Here is a 21866-nt window from a genome sequence, read left to right as displayed (position 1 = left end):
CCTAGAGCACTGCAGGAGATAATGTACTGTGCTGTCAGGAGCTCTGAGCAACTCACTACAATGGTGCTATTGAGTACATCCTCACATATGCTAGACTGGCGGCTGCGACAGTAGGCATGGCATGAAGGGACTCACAAGACAGCAACAGGCAATGTGTTGGTCCCTATGGATAGTGCTGACGTGTGTGGGCTCTAGCAAATCTTTCAGTCATGTGTCCTAGGTGTTGGCACCAGGCCTGGGTTGTTCATCTGCAGATAGCTACTGATGACAACCCATTCAGTGGTGTGTTCTTAGTATTTAGCCCAGATCAGATCTTCTTCAGAATAAAGGTGCAGAGAGGCAGGAAATGGAATCCTAAGCCGGATAAAAGCAATAGATAAAACAACTCATCTCTCTAAATCAGGAAATTAACAATGAGGCCACAGCCAGAAATTACAATAATCCAACATAGTTTATTACAAACATTGAAAAATTATGCATATAGGCATCAAATAGGACAAAGAACTATTTATTTAGCTATATGGAGCCAAATATAAGAGAGGGGTGGCACAAATGGCTTGATAAGAATGGGAGGGGGCTGTTTGGGATGGTGATCAGGACTTACATGCAGATAACTAGACCTCCAGGATACTGGCAAATTGTTGGGATGCAGAGAAGGAAGAAAATGATAGAGAGAAAAGATAGGTATGCAACTATTTCCTATTGGGAGGTAAAATGATTACAGTTGATTCAAATTACTTTGTATCAATGTTAAAGCTGAACGGTAAAGAATACCAATAGGAAAAATGTTGATTCCTTTGAAATATGATGCTGGAGGAAAGCTTTAGAAATACCCTGGACTGTCAGAAAAACAAACAAGCAAATCAATGATCAAATCAAGACTGAACTCATTCTGCAAGCAAAACTAATGAAACTGATACCGCCATACATCACGAGAAGGCAAGATTCACTGGAGAAGACAATAATTCTGGGAAGTGTTGACAGCAGCAGTAAAAGATGAAGACCAAATATGAGATGGAGTGACTCCAAAAGAAAGCCATAGCCTTGCGTTCACAAGAGCTGAGCTGGGTTTCTGAGGACAGGACATTTCAGAGGTCACTCATTTATAGGGTGGACGTGGTGGCGCTGCGGGCTAAACCGCAGAAGCCTGTGCTGCAGGGTCAGAAGACCAAGCAGTCGTAAGATCGAATCCACGCAACGGAGTGAGCTCCCGTCACTTGTCCCAGCTCCTCACCAACCTAGCGGTTGGAAAGCATGCAAATGCGAGTAGATGAATAGGGACCACCTTGGTGGGAAGGTAACAGCGTTCCGTGTCTAAGTCGCACTGGCCATGTGACCACAGAAGATTGTCTTTGGACAAAATGCTGGCTCTATGGCTTGGAAACGGGGATGAGCACCGCCCCCTAGAGTCGAACACGACTGGACAAAAATTGTCAAGGGGAACCTTTACCTTTTACCATATGTTGGAAGTGACAGCAACGTTCATAGTGTAGGAAAAGGCGGAATGGAAAAGTGCCAAGTGCATCTGATGCATAGTTTCCTAACTTATATATGCATAAATATACATATTCCTAAGAGTATTACTGGTGGCAGTAAACACACAGAACTTCAAACAGAGCCTTCCTTCTTTAGGTCTTTTGGTGAGTCCTAGATAACCTGTAGCAATACAATAAACAGTAAGAGTAAGCTTGATACAGTAGAGTTAAGGACAGGGCAGAGACAATGAACCAGGGACAAAGAACCTCAGACTTTTACTTGAAAGTACAGCCCTCCCTTGTTGGGCGCACTAAAAAATGTGAGCTCATGTACATCTGCATTATGTTCAAGCTTTTATTTGGCCTGTCTTACCCAGACATGTTTTTAGAAATGAGATGCTGAATTAGACTTGAGATAACAATGAGAACAAACTTCTTTTTATCACACCTCCTGGGCACAAACTACTCCTTTTCCAAGCTGGCACTCTGGCGGGTATTCTCATTGGCCCAGTAAGATAGGGTTGGCTGTCCTTTATGAATTCAGAAGAATTCAGAGGAAAACAAAGTCTGTAGCTATCTTTTTCATTTTAAAGACAGATACAGTATAAAGAGAAAAATGGCAGCCACCTAATAGCAATAGCACTGAATTCTTGCCACTTATAGACCACTGAAGTCTATTTGTCACATGATAATAATTTGTCTACTTTTCCGGCATGTGGTTGTATCACTTTACACTTACAGAAATCTTACAGTCAGGTTCAATTTCTGTGTAACCTGTGCAGTAAAACTATAACCTAAAGAGCCTTCTGTCACTAGTGCCTTAATTCATCACTGTAGAAAGCACCCTTAAAACATGTTCATCTTCATCCCTTTTTACAAGGTAAAACCTACTGAGTTGGACATTTCTTTAAGGACATTTTTGGCTTCTTCTGTATACTGCTTCGAGAACTGTTGAGCCAAACACATTTCCTGTATGTTTTCTTGCAGGTTTCCCTCGACCCGGATCTGGTCTAGGTATTCAGGATTTGCAGCTTTTACTTTCTCCATCAACTTGTCCTGGCTTTGAAGCACAGACTGGATCATTTCCTGGAGTTTAGTTTCTACACTGATGACTCCTAAGGTGGCACGGTTCAGTTCCCCCACCTGCTGCTGAGCCCACTTCAGTTTCTCAGGAACGTCCTTCTGTCTCATGGCCAGCCAAAATCTGTATCCCTCCATCTGCACCTGCACATTGCAAGCACCTGAAAGAGAAAACGGTGATTAAGCCGAATTTGGTGAGAGTCCAAAGGCAAAAGCTAAAATTTGTTTTAGTCCTAAGAAGCTTTAAATCTATGGAGGAAGAAAGCTTCTAATGGTAACTAGCTGTCTAAGATATCACAGTGCCATGAAATCTGATTATTTCCACATTACTTATCAGTGACACAGTTGTATACATACAGAAATATCTGTGAGAGAGAGGTAATGCAGGCATTTTGCAATATTAAGCCAAGATTACTTATGCCATTTGTTTGTAGGAAACAAATCCCTGGCATAGCCTCACTGGCATGCTTTCCAGTGAAGTCACTCTGGTGAACTTGACCCATAATCCCATGGCTTTTTTTCCTGCTACTCATTCAGTACGGAACTATCAGATATTGGATAAATCTCTCTAACAAATTCTCATCTAATCTTGTTTCACATTGCTCTCTTGTCTGCCTTATTGTTGGTTTCACAAATACTTGGCTCTTCTTTCTGAGGAAGGCATTGTTGGGCTTTTGGCATTAGCTTCGAAGGCTGGCATTACATAGGAAGGATTGGATTTAAAGCCACGTGAAGAGGTAATACACAGGAAGGCAAAATCTAAAGACTGAGGAGAGGCCCTCTGGATGCTGCATTCCATGGCAAAGTGCAATCCAATCAGTGGGTTATTCAATGAAACACAAAAGTCTACAGGCTTTAGCAGCATCTTGATAACTTACTGAAGCAGAAAACCAGGAAACCAAATTAATTAATCCAGCCAACTTTCTCCTGAGAAGGAGACTTAAAGCAACATATCCACCTATCTGATTCCCTCGCTCTAAGCGGACGATACCATAGGTGGTAGTATTTCAAGCTAAATGCTAACAGAAGAATACATGGTAAGCTTCACATAGTGTCAGTTTTTACCTCATTGTCCCCATCCCATGCACACTAAATTGCAGATGCAGCAAGTTTATGGACTGAGTTCCCTAAATTTTAATTGTGAGTTAGAAGTTCTCATCGTTGTCATCTTAGTATCGTAGAGCGGGAAGGACCCTATGGCACAGTGGGGAATCGAACTCCCAACCTCTGCTTCTGCAGCCAGATACCTAAACCATGGAGCTATCTAGCAGTTCTTTGCTGTGTGTACTTCCATCTTTCATTGCTACCATATACAGAAAAGTTTTCAAATTCCACATGAATAGAGTTCAAAGTGCGCCATAGAGAAAGGGATGCCACAAAACAGACAGTTAAAAGAACAGCAACTTATCTTTATTTCACCTCAATGGATAAGCTATTATCTTTACACAAGATAATAAATTTTATTTCGTTTTGGGTCCTTTTGGGAAGTGCTTTTAAATTTTGTATATTTCATGTATGGTCCTTTCATTTTACACAAATGGGAAAACTTCTTTTAGATTTCCTATTTGTATCTCCCCATTCATGTTTTCTGGCACTCCAAAAACCCCAATGAACCCTTAAAAACTATTGCAAATAAACAGAGGCAAGGCAACAATCTACTCCAAAGTACATGAGAAAGAAACATAATCACCAGACCCATGCAGACACTAATTTATACTATCATATTCATCAACTCCAATGCACACCACAACAATAGGCAAAAAAAGAGAAGATACTCCTCTAGGTAAGTTATTCCCACCACCAGTCCTATGCGCAGAACAAAAAATGATTTCGCCACCCAATAGAAAAAAGGCAAACAAACAGTCAGGCACATACTGGCTGTGTGGCACATAGAAACACCCACTTACCAATCTGACCACCACCACCACCAGCAACTAACTGACCAAGAACAACAATAGATGAATGCCAACCAACAACAACCACCCACATAGCTCAGTGACCTGCTCAGCTCCATAGAAACAAACAAAACAGTTCCCAATCCACCCGCCCCAAAGTATACACCTTTAAAAAAAAAAAAAAATAAAGCCTGACAGGTTAGGCAGCAGCCAAAAGAACCCAATAAAATAAAATAAAATAAATCAAAACTAAAGCTAAAGAAATTGAGGGGGGGGGCTTAAAATAAACCCAAGGAGACACAGTGGCACAGGTAAGCTGCCTGGCAGCAGCAAAAATAATCCAGATAAATTGTGAAAAATCTCTCCAAAATCCAGAAAAAAAGGCGAAAATGAAAAAGATCCAAGATAGAAGCACAGCAGCCAGGAAAAATCGAAAATGGTAGGCACGAGACACTCAGCACCCAGTAATCCCACAAGGAATAAATCCTGACTGCATTCCAGGCTATTCTGCAGATTCAAAATTCCCATTTCCCCCAGATGTTCTGGTTGGTTTCTGATTGCACTTTCTAATCTTTTTGATGAAAAATTTCTCAGGCAATTTGACTGAGAAAATGTGAAAGAAAGGGCATTGAAAGATTACCATACATGAAAGAGGGAACGTGAAAGAAACACAAAACTTTGTAAACCTGAATGATTTATGTTCAGAGTCTTCTTCTTTTTTTTTTTTTTTTTGCAATTTTCTGAAAGAACATGAATTACACTCTTTTGTTCACACATGAAAGGCAATACCCTATGAGACTGGAATATCATACATTTTAACCAAATACAGGCCAGAATCCTACTGGTGTTCATGTAAGGTTTCTTTGACATATTCAGTGAAGTCTGTAAATCTGCTGCCATCAACAGCGAATCCTTCTTGGTGGGAATTAGTCCTCCCAGTACTATGTCAGATTTTGGTCCTCCAGCAGCCATGTTATCAAGCACAACCATAGACCCAATGTCAGCCCTTCAGGAGGCAGTAAAGTATTGCCATTCAGGGACACCACAGAACAACAGCTCTCAGTCACTAAGAAGCAAATATTTCTCTGCTTCACTTGTTCCTTCATCTGCATAGCTCTACCTCAGCTTTCTGTTTCTGGGCACACTAAAGAGTGAAACAGAAGCTTCCACATTCTCTAATTTGCACACTAGCTCTTTGATACTATTTGCTCGTCAACTTACGGTGTTCCTGCTGTATCTTCTCTATGCATACAGACAGACTGCTTGCAGGTGAGCAGCAAAAGGTCTCTTTCAGGCCCTGGATGGCTTCCCGGAGAGCCACGCAATCACCTTGCTGCTTGTTAAATGTCTCTGCAATGTTGGTGAACAGGGTGTCAATCTTAGGCATGTTGACCCGTTTCATTTTGAGGGGTTTCTCTTTGTTAATGTGAGCTAAAAAGATGGAAGCCAACAGAAACCTGCCTGTTAGTGATTGAGCAAGGGAACAAAAAAAGAGAAGGAAACACAGAATACCACCACTTTTTGTGTACTGCAACTGAAACAATAAGTAAATAAGAAGAATAAATCCAAGACATAAATATTATTTTCAAAGGCCCATCTTACAATTTTCTCTTCAATGAAACAGATTTCCTTGTTATAGACTGCACCACTTGGTCTGTAATTTTATAGACACTTAAAGTAAATTCTTTTGTATTCACTGGAACCTATGTCAGAGGAGACATGCATGTAACAAATGTAAAGCTTCACATTTGTTTCTTGGCTTGGGCTGATGAATCTGACAAAGCTACACCCTTGCCTGGCAGTGTAGCACTGATGCTACTTGAAATTATTGTAACAAGTCTTGGTATTTATGTAGTGTCTTCAAAGGTAAGGGTAATGATCATACTTGTGCTGTGTATTACTTGACCAGAGAAAATGAGGAATAGGGATTGGTGTATTCAGCCTATACAATATTGTATTGATTAGATCAGAATGTCTGGTTCTACACAGGTCAAATATGTTGGGCTGAATGAACCATTAGTCTAAACAAGTTGGGCAGCCCTTCTTGCACAGAGCAATGACTTTTGTAAGTTGAAATTGTCAAATATGTCCCAAGAAACGTCAGTGCCCAGCTGCCATTAATTTTAATGGAAACTGGCACTCCAAATCCCTTAAATCAGCTTTGACAAATCACAGCCATCATATCCAGAAAGTAGTTTCATCAGAATAAGCACAGGAGCCATAATTAAACCTTGAATTATTCAACTAAAAATCATGCCACTAGTTCCATGACAACACGGTTTTGACTAGCGTTTATTTTTCAAACCTGCAGAACCTAATTGCATCTTTCCAGGCAATGGAATACATGATCTCTTCACTGGTACTATTTCCAGCAGATGTCAGAGACACAAGAAAAGAAAAGAAAAACAAGGATTGAAAAAAATCTAGCTTGGTCTCAGTATGCCTCTCAACTGCCAAACTAATTCAGAGAGCATTTAAAAAGTATCTCATTTTGGGACATGGGACAAATGTCCTTTTTGCTTTGACAAAATAGGAGGGAATAGCATTCACTTGTGCACCAATTTTGGAGAAGGATCTGGTCTTCTTTTCAGAAATGACCATATAAATCTTAATGATCTCAGCTAGACGATACAGTTGGTTCAAACGTTGTTAAAAATCTGCCAAATGGTGTTATGGAAAAGAAAGAACAAGCAATATTTTAGGGGAGATATTTGGAAACGTCAAAGTTGTAGGTTATTTTAAGAAGTTTCAAATTCCAAATTTGGGCAGTACCTTTATTAGGATCAAATTAAGAGTCACGGTAGAGTATACAAGCTTCCAACATCTTCAGAACAGAAGACTAGCTGGTGCAAAACATAAGGGATGAGAGAAGAACTTAAAAAGTGGGGGGAAAATCTATCCCCAGAACCAAACTAGGCCAGATGATATAGCTATAAAAGGTTAAATTCAGTGTTGGCCCACAAAAGCATAGACTCATTGACTCTACATATGCACTGACTTAATGCTCTCTTCATTTAGGTCTTATCTGTTTGGAGCTAATAATTAGATTTTTAATCCAATGTAAATTTAGAAACTACATTTTAGATCCACTTGGTTGCAGACTAAAAGCAAGAACAGACATTATAGAAAGCCCATCAAGAGAGCTAAAAGATTTATCAAGGTTGCAGATGGATCACTGAGGTAGTCTTTTGGGTTTGTGAAATCAGGCTCCAATACTTATGTTCTGAAGGCCAAGCACCAAACAATGCAAGCTAATTTGGAGACTCCTGGAGATGAGAAGTGCACCTGCTGTGACATTCAAATGCCTTCATTAGTTAAGGATTTTCTTCTTTCAATTATGGACGATCTATAACATCTGTTTTTAGTTCTTAATAAATGGCTTAGTGATAAGTGCTGTTGTTATCAGATTACATCCATGATTGCTTACTTAATCTTTCTGTACATTTCATTAGACTCTGTAGCATGCGAAATCTTGGATCTTTTTTCTGAAAATCCCAGGTTAATTTTACTACGCATATTTTCTATTCCTCTTCTTTGTTTCTGGCCTGGGGATTCGTGGACAGTGCTATTTAACTATGATGTAGTGTATAAAAAGAGAAAAAGGATGGCCTGAAGGTGTGGATGCCTTTTGGACTACAGAGATCATCATCTGGCTTCATTAGGAATAAGCTTTGTCATCTCTTTTGTTGTAATTTTTAATGACTCCTTGAGAGATATTCTCTTATTCATTTGCTTTCATTCTTAGCTGTCCTCTTCCTCCAATGTTGCCCTGTTCAGCATATGATCCCTGATTGGTTGGGATCACCCACATGACTGATCCAAGATGAGGAAGAAATACCCGCTAGGAGTGGGAAATGGCACCAGTCAGAATTGAAAGAAAGGCCAATACTCATTCACATAGTTAAATAATTATTTATTTGAAAAGAAAAGAAAAGAGAGGTGTGGGAGAAGTAAGGAAAAAAGTTTGCTCTTTCAGAATGGCTTGTTTCTACCAGAAAACTGGAACAACAAAATTCAGCTACATAATATCACTGAAATTAATTGTAATACAAAAAGAGAAAAAATCATGATTTGGAGTTTACCCCTTTCGATGCCTTGATGAGATTGGCTTGACCACTGTGTATTGAGAGGTTCTCTCTGTAAACAGAGAAAGGTATTTATAAATAAATGCATTATATTTGATACTTTGAAATAACTATTGATTGACTGATTGATTGATTTGATTTGATTTGATTTGTATCTTGCCCATCTGGTCTATACGACCACTCTAGGCAGAGAGTTTCAAACAATTAGTAATTCACACGTAGTTCCTTTTTTTATAATAACAAACATCTATCTACAGGAAATTATGTTTGTAACTTAAATGGGGATAACAACCTCATGCCATCACTTCTGTTGTGGCAGGTACATTTTTAGTTGTTTTAATAGGTATTGAAGTGTGGCCTCAATGAGTGATGTGGAGGAAAAATGTGATGAGATGGATGGACAGTGTCATTGAAGCTGCCAACATGAATTTGACCAAACTCCAGGAGGCAGTGGAAGACAGGAGGGCCTGGCGTGCTCTGGTCCAAGGGGTCAGAAAGAGTCAGACACGACTTAACCATTAAATAACAACTAAAGTCACACTAGTGTAGGCCCAATGAATCAGTGTGGAGTCAACACCTCTGTAAGTTCCACTGATTCAAATGGGCCTAATATAGATGCAAATTGCCTGAGCACAGTAAGTCACAACCAGAGCAGGTCCATTTGAATCAATGGAATATACAGAAAAGTTCCCTTACCCTTATCTCCACTGATTCAATGTACTTACTGTAGTGCACCTCACTATTTTAAGCAACAGAATTTCAGCCTATATGTACTATGAACAACTTTTTGTCTGAATCTACTACCATTCAGTACACTAGTTGCCTGTAAGCTTTGTCCTCTCAGATTTCCAGAATAATGAGATGAGACACAGAATTGGTTCAACTAGAGACTCAACTTTATAAAACATTAAATTGTATCACCCAACTCGTGCAGAGGGGCCTACCATAGTGCAGAAACCTCAGTCAGGATCTGGGGATCCCTTCTGACCTTCTACACTGCCACTCCTCACAACACTTGTGACACCCAAGGGTCATAAAGGGACACAGAGTCCTTGAGATAGCTGTTCAGGGTTTTATAAGTTGAAACCAGCACTTTGAATTGTGCCTGGGAATGGATCCAAAGAGAGTGGTGTGTGTGTGTGTGTGTGTGTGTGTGTGTGTGTGTGTGTGTGTGTGTGTGTGTGTGTGTGTGTGTGTGTGTGTGTGTGTGTGTGTGTGTGTGTGTGTGTGTGTGTGTGTGTGTGTGTGTGTGTGTGAGAGAGAGAGAGAGAGAGAGAGAGAGAGAGAGAGAGAGTTTTTTTAAAACAAATAAAGCCAACCAAAGAGGGCTCTGGGATTTCAGAGTCTCAGACTCTCATCTTAGATTTCCTTGGCTATCTAACGCTGAGAAAAAAAATAATGTATAACTTTGCCTTTCTCTGTTCCCACAAAAAAATTGAATGCTGACTTCCAAAAAATATCAAGGAGATGCAAGAGGGCCTTCTTAAATGAACAGTGTAAATATAGAGAGGAAAATAATAGAAAGGGGAAAACCAGAGATCTGTTCAAGAAAATTGGAGATATGAAAGGAATATTTTGTGCAAAGATGGACATGATAAAGCACAAAAATGGTAGGGACCTCACAGAAGCAGAAGAAATCAAGAAGAGGTGGCAAGAATACACAGAGGAACTATACCAGAAAGATCTGGATATCCCAGACAACCCAGATTGTGTGGTTGCTCACCTTGAGCCAGACATCCTGGAGAGTGAAGTCAAGTGGGCCTTAGAAAGCATGGCTTACAACAAGGCCAGTGGAGGTGATGGCATTCCAGTTGAACTATTTAATATCTTAAAAGAAGACGCTGTTAAGGTGCTACACTCAATATGCCTGCAAGTTTGGAAAACTTAGCAGTGGCCAGAAGATTGGAAAAGATCAGTCTACATCCGTATCCCATCTTTGGCAGTGCCAAAGAATGCTCCAACTACCATACAATTACACTTATTTCACACACTAGCAAGGTTATGCCCAAAATCCTACAAGGTAGGCTTCGGCAGTATGTGGACCAAGAACTCCCAGAAGTACACACTGGATTTCGAAGGGGCAGAGGAACTAGAGACCAAATTGCTAACATGCACTGGATTATGGAGAAAGCCAGAGAGTTCAAGAAAAACATCTACTTCTGCCTCATTGACTACCCAAAAGCCTTTGACTGTGTGGACCACAGCAAACTATGGCAAGTCCTTAAAGAAATGGGAGTGCCTGACCACCTTGTGTCTCTCCTGAAAAATCTATACGTGGGACAGGAAGCAACAATTAGAACTGGATAGGGAACAACTGATTGGTTCAAAATTGGGAAAGGTGTACGACAAGGCTGTATATTGTCTCCCTGCTTATTTAACTTATATGCAGAATATATCATGCAAAAGGCTGGACTGGATGAATCCCAAACCAGAATTAAGATTGCCGGAAAAAATGTCAACAACTTCCGATATGGAGATGATACCACTCTGATGGCAGAAAGTCAGGAGGAATTCAAGAACCTCTTATTGAGGGTGAAAGAGGAGAGTACAAAAATGGTCTGAAGCTCAACATCAAAAAAACTGAGATCATGGCCACCGGCCCCATCACCTCCTGGCAAACACAAGGGGAAGATATGGATGCAGTGACAGATTTTACATTCTTGGGCTCCATGATCACTGCAGATGTTGACAGCAGCCATTAAATTAAAAGACGCCTGCTTCTTGGGAGGAAAGTGATAACAAACCTAGATAGCATCTTAAAAAGCAGAGACATCACCTTGCCGACAAAGGTCCACATAGTCAAAGCTATGGTTTTTCCAGTTGTGATGTATGGAAATGAGAGCTGGGCCATAAAGAAGGCTGACTGCTGACGAATTGATGCTTTTGAATTGTGATGCTGGAGGAGACTCTTGAGAGTTCCCTGGACTGCAAGGAGAACAAACCTATCCATTTCTGAGAGAAATCAACCTGAGTGTTCACTGGAAGGACAGATCCTGAAGCTGTGGTTCCAATACTTTGGCCATCTCATGAGAAGAGAAGACTCCTGGGAAAGTGTGAAGGCAAGAGGAGAAGGGGACAACAGAGGATGAGATGGCTGGACAGTGTCACCAAAGCTACCAATATGAATTTGATCCAACTCTGGGAGGCAGTGGAAGTCAGGAGGGCCTAGTGTGCTCTGGTCCATGGGGTCACGAAGAGTCAGACACGACTTAAAGACTAAACAACAAACAATTTTCACCAAGGAAACTTCTCTCTCTTTCTCTCTCAAAATACTATGAAAGTAAACTAGTGGTGCAAAAGTTAATGAAGGCATTTAACAAGGGCTTGGAAGAGTTCTAATTTTTAAAAATGTAAAAAAAAAGTAATACCTATAGGGAGGGTGGCAACTTAAAAGTAAGGTAGACAAAGAAGGTGCATGAAGTAAAAAAACACACAATGTTCTATAAATATGTACATTTATGCTTTAGTGAGAAGTCGTGAAGATAACAGACAACCATCTCTTGATCCTGTGAAAATTAACTGCTGAGGTAGGAGCACTTATATTCTGTGATGATGTACATCTGGCCTGCTCTGTGCTCTATGATTCTCTCAAACTGCCTTAAAATGCACAAGTGGACAACTAATATAGCCTCGCGGATGTTGTTAGACATCTTTCCTCCTGCAGTGTTGGCTAAGGATTGATGGCAACCTCTGAAAGGCCATATATTCCCATCTCCTGTTACAATGGGCCCCTTTATTTAGAAGAGCCTCGTGGCGCAATGGTTAAACTGCTGTACTGCAGCCAAACTGTGCTCACGACCTGGGGTTCAATCCCACGTAGCCGGCTCAAGGTTGACACAGCCTTCTATCCTCCCGAAGTCGGTAAAATGAGTGCCCAGCTTGCTGGGGGGGGGGGGAACAATGTGTAGCCTGCACAATTAACTTGTAAACTGCCCAGAGAGTGCTTGAAGCACTGTGGGGTGGTATATAAGCACCACGCTTTTTAAAAATTCTTCCCTGCTTAATTGATATGAAATATCTATACTCTTGATTTTAGAGGGGCTGAATCCACAGAGAGGGTTTCATGGTTAAACAATCTCAGAAGAGCAGCATTGACAAACATCCTAAATGACTTGGAGGGGATAAAACATTTCAGTTATAAGAGCATTTTAAGGCATTTTGACTGAACGTTTTAAAGTTTTATGGCTTTATCTTATCACTTTTAACTGGCAATTGAAGCATTACATAAGAACATAAGAAGAGCCCTGCTGGATCAGGCCAAGGGCCCATCTTGTCCAGCTTCCTGTATCTCACAGTGGCCCCACCAGATGCCTCTGGGAGCACACGAGACAACTAGAGACCTGTCTCCTGATACCCCTTCCCCTGCATCTGGCATTTGGAGGTACCTTCATTTTAAGCCTGGATATTCTACATCCCCATTATGGCTTGTAACCTGCGATGGACTTTTCCTCCAGAAATCTGTCCAATCCCCTTTTAAAGGCATGTAGTACAGATGCCATCACTAAATCCTGTGGCAAGGAGTTCCACATACTAACAACAGCATTGTTTTCTTTCCTCTTTTGTACTTGGGTATTTTAAATGTGCAATATTAGAAGTGGTCAGTAGAAGGAACCACAGAGGACTTCCCTGTATTTTCTGGAATGTGAGTAATAATAATTGTCACCAGTTCTTTTAAAATAGTATTCCCAGCGCTGGCAAGCACTTTCCTCAATTATGGTCTGAGTGAGTTTTTTCAGCTGCTTTCTGGTAATTCCAAAAGGTATAAATGGTCAAGAGGTACAGTTGCCATGGGAACTAGATAACTGAGTCAGGGCAGTCAAGGGAAGGAATGAGATTTACTGGTCACATTGTGAAGTGACTGAGAAGCCTTGAATTGCAAATGAATATGTCAAAAAAATGATAAAGAAAACATCTGGATTCCGCTTTAAGTGTTACAATATTAGTGGTTTTAGGTTAACAGAACAGGAGCTCTGGTTTACATACTGGAAAGGTTTCATAGGCCTCCGCACTGCTATGTTGAGAAAGCCGCTAAGATTTCCATCTGGTTTGGCCCATTTAGTTTTGTACCCACCCCATGTCTCTGGCTCCACCAACGTTATGACCTTTATATCTTTAGTATTAATTTGAGCAATGTCAGCATTCCTTGAATTGGTTTAGGCTGCCCCATTGCATTTGGCCAGTGGCTATTAAGTGACTTTTAAAGACTGGCAGATATTTGAAGAACACTTATCTCCACCTTCCCACCTGTTCCCCAAGGGATCTACTAATTAAATGTCTGCAAAAATTACAAATGTGGGCAGTTCTTTTTACAAGGCCAGACCAGTGTGATGGGGATACAGTTTCGCTGGTATTCTGGAAGTATTTTCCAAAGCGCATCCTCCTTTCACCAAGACCTAATGTGAAAACAGAATTCTGCTATGTGAATTTGCACTTAGTGTTGTCCTCTGTCTCTCTCCATGAGAAAGAGAGAACACAGAGAGAATACAGAGATACATTTAAAAAGGTTATAACTCTCCAGTAGCCTCAGTCCTAGGAAAATAAAATCTGAGTAAGCTTGCACCCTAGCATTTTAGCTTAAAAAAACCCACCACCGCTACTATTAGAACTGCTGCTGGAAAGTTGTAGAAAGATCTTTAAGAATCAGAGTATGATCACCAAAAAAACAATATAGAACAATAGAATAGTTAAGTTGGACGGGGCCAATAAGACCGTCCAGCCCCCTGCTCAAATCAGGAATCCAGAAAGCAGATCTGACAGATCGTTGTCCAATTTTCTCTTGAATGCCTCCAGTATTGGAGCACTCACCGCCTCCCAAGGTAATTTGTTCAACTGTCTTACTATTCTAACAGTTAAGATATTTTCCTTATACTCAGACTAAATCTGGCTTCGTGTAGCATGAGCCCATTATTGCTTGTCCTGCACTCTGGGATGAGCAAGAACAGATCCTGCCCCTCCTCAGTATGACTATTGATTGATTGATTGATTGATTGATTGATTGATTGATCGATCGATCGATCGATCGATCGATCGATCGATCGAATTTATACCCTGCCCATTTAGTCAATTGACTACTCTGGCCGGCTAACAACATATAAAATAAACAATTTAAAATATAGGAACAAAGTAATGCATCAATCTTTCAAGTATTTGAAAAATGATATCATATCTCCCCTCAGTCTTCTTTTATCAAGGCTAAACACCATGTGAACACACTACTTCAACCTGTCACATAAAGCATAAGTAAACCACCCAAGCCTACATTTCTCCCTGCTGTGCAATAATGGTGGAATATTAGCAGGGTACATGGCATTCCTATACTATGACCTATTTCCAGTCCAGATTCCTCTAACCATTATAGAAATGAACAGGGCACCTGCCTACTTGACTTTTCTGTCCCAGACTAGGTTCTTCAAGTTTCTTTTACTATTTAGATTATGTTTAAAATGAGATATTTGGGCATTTTTTGCGTCACCTTCTCCCCTTACAGCATAGTAGTTGGTCTCTTACCTCTCTCGAAGGAAATGAGATCCAGGGACAGCAGCAGCAGCAGGAGGAACAAGGGAGGGCCATACTCATCGAAACAAGGAGAGAGCTCCCCTTCTTCACAGGAAAGGCAAATGTTTAGGAGCACCTGCCAGATCTTTTAGTTTGCCTGCATACCAGCTTTTCTCAAAGAAAAGCAATAAGAAAAGCCGCCCAGAGTAGACTTCAGTCTAGATGCGCGGGGTATAAATTGAATAAATAAATAAACAAACAGAACAAGGGGAATCTCTTTCGAAACTGTTGCCAGCGGCATTACAACCCCGGAAGCTTACAGAAAGAAGTTGCAGTCTTGTCTAGGGCTAAAGTGCTCAGTCATGCGGTGTTACTTTCCGCATGTTTTTGTACAGGGCATAATTATCTCAAGCAAGTCAGACTTGTTCCCTCAGCAAACAAACTGCACATTGTCAAACAAACCCTCCACACTTGAAAAGGCTACTTCCTCTATGCTCCTACGCCTGGAATGTACCATTTTCTCCAGTGGGGGGTTGAAAAGGAGCTGAGAACCATGACAGAATGAGACTGGGACACTGACGTGCATCACTTTGCTGCCTTACCTCACAAAGAATATGCACGAAAGGGATTTTCCCCTCAAAGAAAACTGGCTACAGAACCGTACTCAGAGGGTGATGATTAATGGGTCCTTCTCTAACTGGGAGGGTAACTAGTGGGGTACCCCATGGCTCAGTCCTGGACCCAGTGCTCTTTAATATTTTTATTAATGACTTGGATGAGGAAATGCAGGGAATGCTTGTCAAATTTGCAGATGATAACCAAATTGGGCAAAATAGCTAATACCCTAGAAGACAGAAACAAAATTCAGAATGACCTTGATTCTAAGGTTCTTCCTTCCTTCTTGATTTGTATCAAAGTATTGCATAATTTAAAATTATGGATACATACGAAATATAGGAAAAAATTAAAAATTAAATTAAATTTTAGAAATTACTGTCATTTGTGGTCCTAAAAGGGCTGCTGGGTCATTTTGTTCATCAGCAAGTTTGCAGTGCGATGTTTCTAGAAGTGAAGGTTTGGCCAGTTGTACGCCCATTGCCCAGAGGACCTCTGAGCATATTCACAATGCTTTTTCACTCTTCAGGGAGGTTCCTTCTTTTTTCCTATCTTTAAGATACAAAATAGATGATGATAGGCAGAGAGGAGTTGTGGAGAGGTGAGGAAGGTCCAGTGATTATGACTTGAATGAAGTTTCTCAAGGAGGATGCCAGTTTCCTGTTATTATGTTTAATATAATCAGCCAGTGATAGCTTTGTCTTTAATGAATTTGGTCCAATCTCACTTTGAAGCTACCCAGGTTGGTGCCCCCACCCACCATCCTGTGGTGGGATTTCTTCAGTTTTTACTGAGCCTTTGTGAAGAAGAACTTCATCTTTTTTTTTTCTCCATTGCTTTCTCCACACCATGTACAAATTTTATAGCTCATATCATGCCCCTCATTATTTGTCTTTTTCCTAAACTTAATAGCTCAAAATGTTGTGAAATTTCTTATAAAGGAGTTGTTCCAGTCCATTGATCATTCTGGTTGCCCTTGGCTACCAACCATCTTCCAGCTTTGCAATATCCTTGTTGAAGTGCAGTGACCAGAATTATACATGATTTCTAGTATAACATTCTTTGGTTGACTCATGGAGTGCTTTCCTATGTGTTTGATGCCTTCTGAATTGTTCTTTAGTAGTAACTTCTAGTTAATGTGGCTATTATATTTACTTTGGCAATCAGAAGACATCTCTTTTCCCACTGTTTTCTGTTCCTTCTGTTTGTTTGCATTTTGGTGCTGTAATACATCTATTTTACCTCAGTAACAAGATGCAGGAATGAGATTGTTAGAGCAGTACGACAGTGAAACTAGTTACCTCGGGTGTTGGTGAGTGCACCAAGACTGGAGCATTCAAGAAAAACTTAGATAATCACCTGGTAGATATGTTTTGATTGTATTCCTGCATTGAGCAGGGGGTTGGACTTGATGGCCTTGAAGGCCCCTTCCAACTTCACTTTTCTACAATTCTGATTCTATGTTATAGTGTGATCATCTTAAATTATATATGTAGCATGGGAAAAAGAAAAAGAAAAACAGAAACACTATTTTCACATGTATTACCAGAACTGGCCAGAAGAGGGTGCCAGAGACCATGCTATGTATTCTTCACTAACAAGTATTAATAGGATTGTCCCTCTCTCCCTCTAGTGGCGAGTTCTGGTAATACATATAGATAGGTTTTTTTGGATTTTTTCTTTCTTTCAAAATTTTTCATATTTTCAGACTGTGGATAAGTGAATCATTGGATACTGATCCCGTGAATAAGGCAGGCCTACTGTAATAGGTGATAGTATTATGGCTACTACTATGACTATTACTGCTCCTACACACATGTGTGCATGCACATTTGCAATAATTTTAATACTTCCCAGCAAAGAAACTGGTTGTCATTGATAGCCATCTACCGCCAAATTTTCTGTATTAGCTAGAATGATGAGTAAGTGTTGAGAAATGTATTCCTATTATTAATTATAGGCCACTAGAATTCAATTCAACCATTGCATTGAGTACATTTACAGATGGGGGGGGGAAACGGTGGAAAACCAAGTTGACACACAGAACTGGATTGTCAAATCAAAAGGTGCCAATAGGTTGCCAGACTGCCTTTAGAAAATATGGCCTGTGAGGATAACACTGCTGCCTAGTGATGTTTCCCGTGCCAGGAGATCCTGAAGCTTTGCCTTGTTGGCACTGCTTCTGTTTACCGCAATGGCATCAGCTTCATGACCATTTTGTTTGCAGAGCCCCAGCCAAGGTCATCATTGCATCGAGCATCAGCCCACGAACAGCCTTTTCCCCCCCTTCCTATTTCTGAGGTGAATTACTAGTTTCTTTTTGCATCAAACGCTGTGAGGAATCCCTGCTACACTTGGGACGTGGCAGAACTGACTTAGTCAGAGTTTCTTGGATTAAGCAGTTAGAAAAAAAAATTAAAAGGAAAAAAATTAGCTAGAAAGATGAGTCACTACTGTATAAAAGTCACTGTGTGACATCTCAAAAAATTAAAGATTATTCATGATATAAATCAGAGGTCAGCAGCATCAATTTCCCTCTATGCCATCCCTGAGACACAAAGCTCACCAACACCCACTCTGTGTGTGTGTGTGTGTGTGTGTGTGTGTGTGTGTGTGTGTGTGTGTGTGTGTGTGAGAATGCTAGATTACCATCCAAAATTATATTGCAGCTGTTGCATTCTGTGATTTCTTCAGGAGCCTTCCGTAAATGCTGGATTTTAATGGGCTTACAAAATAGAGCCAACACAAATGGAGAGAATATGTTTTTGTTCACTATGCAGTTCATGTACACATGTGTGTGTGTGTGTGTGTGTGTGTGTGTGTGTGTGTGAGTGTGTGGCTTAGGTATATTAGCTATCTTGCACTGAACCAAGGAGAGATCTAAATGGGTGGGCTTCTTGCCATACAGTCTTTTAGCTAGCATTTCCTTCTTCCTAGCAGTCCAGTAGGAATTAGTTCTCAACCTGTGAAGTTCTCAAGCCCAGCAACTGTCAACCCATGGCCTAACTGGGAGTCCCCAGGATTTGTTCACCCTTCATTGAGAAACTCCTATCTGCTTGAATTTAGAGTACCTCTACCACATCCTTACACCTCTCAAACAGATGTATGAGATGGCTAGAATAGCTCTGCAGAATAGCTATTCTATTCACTTATTTTGAGGACATCATTACATGACATTTCATCAAAACATATTCTAGGGTGGACTAAAGAACAGTGGATGGAGAACAGTTGACCATTCAACATGACAACTACAGTAAACAAAACAGAATGAAGTAAATAGTCAAATCTGAAAAGTAATAGAACAGCAAAATGGGTGAGTCTTAGTGGGGCTGGTTTTCATTGGGACTGAAATGAATAATGCAGCATTTGTTAGAAGGCTTAATCCGATGTTTCTCCCAACTAGAGTAGACCTACTGAGACGAATGTGCTCTATCGGTGACAAGTCCCATTAATATCAATGGCTCTGTTCTAGGTGGAGTAACACTGGGTTTAGTCCTGTATTGTGATTTGGCATCATTCCAGGTGCATTGTGGAGAAATAAAAAATGGCTGCCCCATTAGAGTGGTTAAAAACCAAACCAAACAGTATTTGCCAGTAATTCCCTGTCCCCTGAGTCTGAAAATGTTTAGTATCACACTTCTCCTGGAAAAAAAAATGGGGGAGGGGGAATCCCTTCATTTTGGTTCTCCATCACTCCCTCAAAATTACTGAAAGAGCTCTCCACAAGAGGTTCAGAGGACTGCTGGCATTTCCAGCATAAAGCCAGTCTTTAAAATCTATGAAATATATCTAACTCTTCAGTTTGTTTTGTGTTTTCTTTAAAGGAAAAAAATGTTTAGAAGGCAGCCATTTTATGATGCCCTGGTAGAATTCACCAGGATGCATGTTGGAGAGAGGTACAGTTTTTTTATTGGTGCGGTAAATTAGGTGAATTTGCTTGAAGATGCAAGCCAACCAACTTTCCTGAACATCCTTATTCTCTCCAACTTATGCTAATTTGAATACCTAGGAAACTGCCTCTGCTTCTATTTTCTATTAATTAATCATAAACTTACTACAAGTCTTACAAGGAAGGAGTGTCTACTGTGTTCAGTAATATTCCACAGATTCAGCTAGAGGCAGTTAAGACAAGACAAAGAATGTTGTTTAGTCGTTTAGTCGTGTCTGACTCTTTGTGACCCCATGGACCAGAGCACGCCAGGCCCTCCTGTCTTCCACTGCCTCCCGGAGCTGGGCCAAATTCATGTTGATAGCTTCGATGACACTGTCCAACCATCTCTGTCATGCCCTTCTCCTCCTGCCTTCACACTTTCCCAACATCAAGGTCTTTTCCAGGGAGTCTTCTCTTCTCATGAGATGGCCAAAGTACTGGAGCCTCAGCTTGAGGATCTGTCCTTCCAGGGAGCACTCAGGGTTGATTTCCTTTAGAATGGAGAGGTATGTTCTCCTTGCAGTTCAGGCAAAGAATACATATTTTTAAATATTTTTGTAAGTGACATAGTGCATCAGCAATAGTTTACTACAATGTAAAAAAAATACCACCCCCCCCGGCCAAGAGGAAATGTCCAATTTGCTGATCTCCTGAATGGGTTTGCTTATTAAATTACTTCAGACCAGAAGGAGCTGGACCAAACAGGGCTGCTTGAGCACTAGTATGTCATTTTGATGCGAGGATCATACCAAATGGCATATTACACACCAAGTGGCACTATTTAGCTTGCAACAGCCCACTCCAAAAGGACCCCATGTACACATATTCTAAGAGTAGAAATCTGTATATGGATTGGGGAGTGGGGGCGGGAAGCGTCCTTTTTTTGACCCTTTATTTGCCTGTTACCCTTTCTTCCCTTGTTCAGACTACTTCTTGTTTACTAGGACTATTTTCTAATGAAAATAGGCCCAACTGAAATTATTGATCTAATTTTATTGAAGTTGCATTTCCTTAAGAATATCTATGTCAGTCACATTACACGTAGGACTTTTGGGCCAAAAAGCTCACACATCCTTACTCTACAGTCACTTAAATTATGAAAGCTAAATGATCTAGAAAGCATATTCAGAACAAAAGTTTATCAACCATTCCCTGCCTGTTTGTTGTTGTTGCTTTTGGAACATTATAGATATTTCTAATTTTTTTCCCCCAACCAAAAAGTTTGTGGAATTTGAACGATGGATAGATTTCAGAACTGCACTATCTTAAAGATTTAAAACCCTAATCAAAATAATTTGTTCCAATTCTTCCTAAAATTTTAATTACACCTTTTTATCCCATGCGTGGGTGCCACCTCTTTCCTGAATAAGATATATGTATATATACACAGACACATACTCACTACCTTTCCTGCAGGGTCACCGCAGCATAAAAGAGACAACTCTATATAAAACACAGCTGCAAGCCATACCGACAATTTACAAGTCTCAGTCTTCTTATTTCGGTAGAAGCCCCACGGCACAGATACTCTTAATGGTGGACCCCAATGGTGGAGTGTCATTAATCACATGGTAATGGACAGGAAGGTGGGTGGCTGCTGATAGTTTTGGGCCATTAAAGATGGTTTTGGAAAGCTTCCAGCTTTTGTGTTTTTTTTAAAAAAGAAGTGCTTCGACATGTTTCAAACAATACAAGCTTTACAATGTTATAAAATATGGGGCGGTTGGTGCTGTTTTTGAACTGGATCAATGCCAGAAAGACCTTGGGATTCCAGTCAGCTGTAACCCAGCATCAGATGTTTGCCTGAGCTGTTCAAGGTCAGCTTCCCTCCCACCCCTTACGTCTGTGTCCTGCAGTTTTCATGGTGCCAGAAATGAGATATTGCCTTTGTGCATAAGATATCATTAGTGGTTACATTCTCTGTTTCTTTCTCTCATCTCTGAATCCAAATTCTAAACTGCTAGTATGCGTGCATTATCTCTGATCTGAATTAGAGCTCTGTATAAACTATATCTCAGGAAGCGACAGCCTGGATTAATTATTCAAATGACCTATGATGAGTGAAATCAGGGCACTAGACCAAAATTATAGTTCTACATGTTGAATAATAGCGAATAAAACAATAATAAAACTGAAAGATCCCATGCCCAAAGCCAGGAGACATGTGGAGTGGACTATTAAGGGATACACCTACAGAGAGAGCCAGTGGCTCAAATCCCCTTTGCAGCACCCTGTCGTCACCATGCTGAGCTTGGGGAAAGAGGTGGAAGTTTGCAGTTGCATGCTACTG

The 21866-nt window shown here is 40.5% G+C and overlaps 1 protein-coding gene across 1 annotated transcript; it reads right to left on the bottom strand.

Annotated features, from left to right (window-relative positions):
* Positions 1-432: 432 nt before the first annotated feature.
* On the bottom strand, positions 433-21716 carry LOC110077808 (uncharacterized). Its single transcript, XM_020791292.3, has 4 exons — positions 15043-21716; positions 8533-8587; positions 5672-5881; positions 433-2716 (listed from the first exon to the last, which is right to left on the bottom strand). Exons 1-4 carry the CDS (start codon positions 15109-15111, stop codon positions 2349-2351), a joined length of 702 nt encoding a protein of 233 aa, XP_020646951.3. The 5' UTR covers positions 15112-21716; the 3' UTR covers positions 433-2348.
* Between the last annotated feature and the right edge of the window lie 150 nt (positions 21717-21866).

Source organism: Pogona vitticeps, chromosome 2 (genome assembly GCF_051106095.1).
Source record: "Pogona vitticeps strain Pit_001003342236 chromosome 2, PviZW2.1, whole genome shotgun sequence".
Classification (NCBI taxonomy): Eukaryota; Metazoa; Chordata; class Lepidosauria; order Squamata; family Agamidae; genus Pogona; species Pogona vitticeps.
This window is presented reverse-complemented; position numbering and strand designations above follow the sequence as displayed.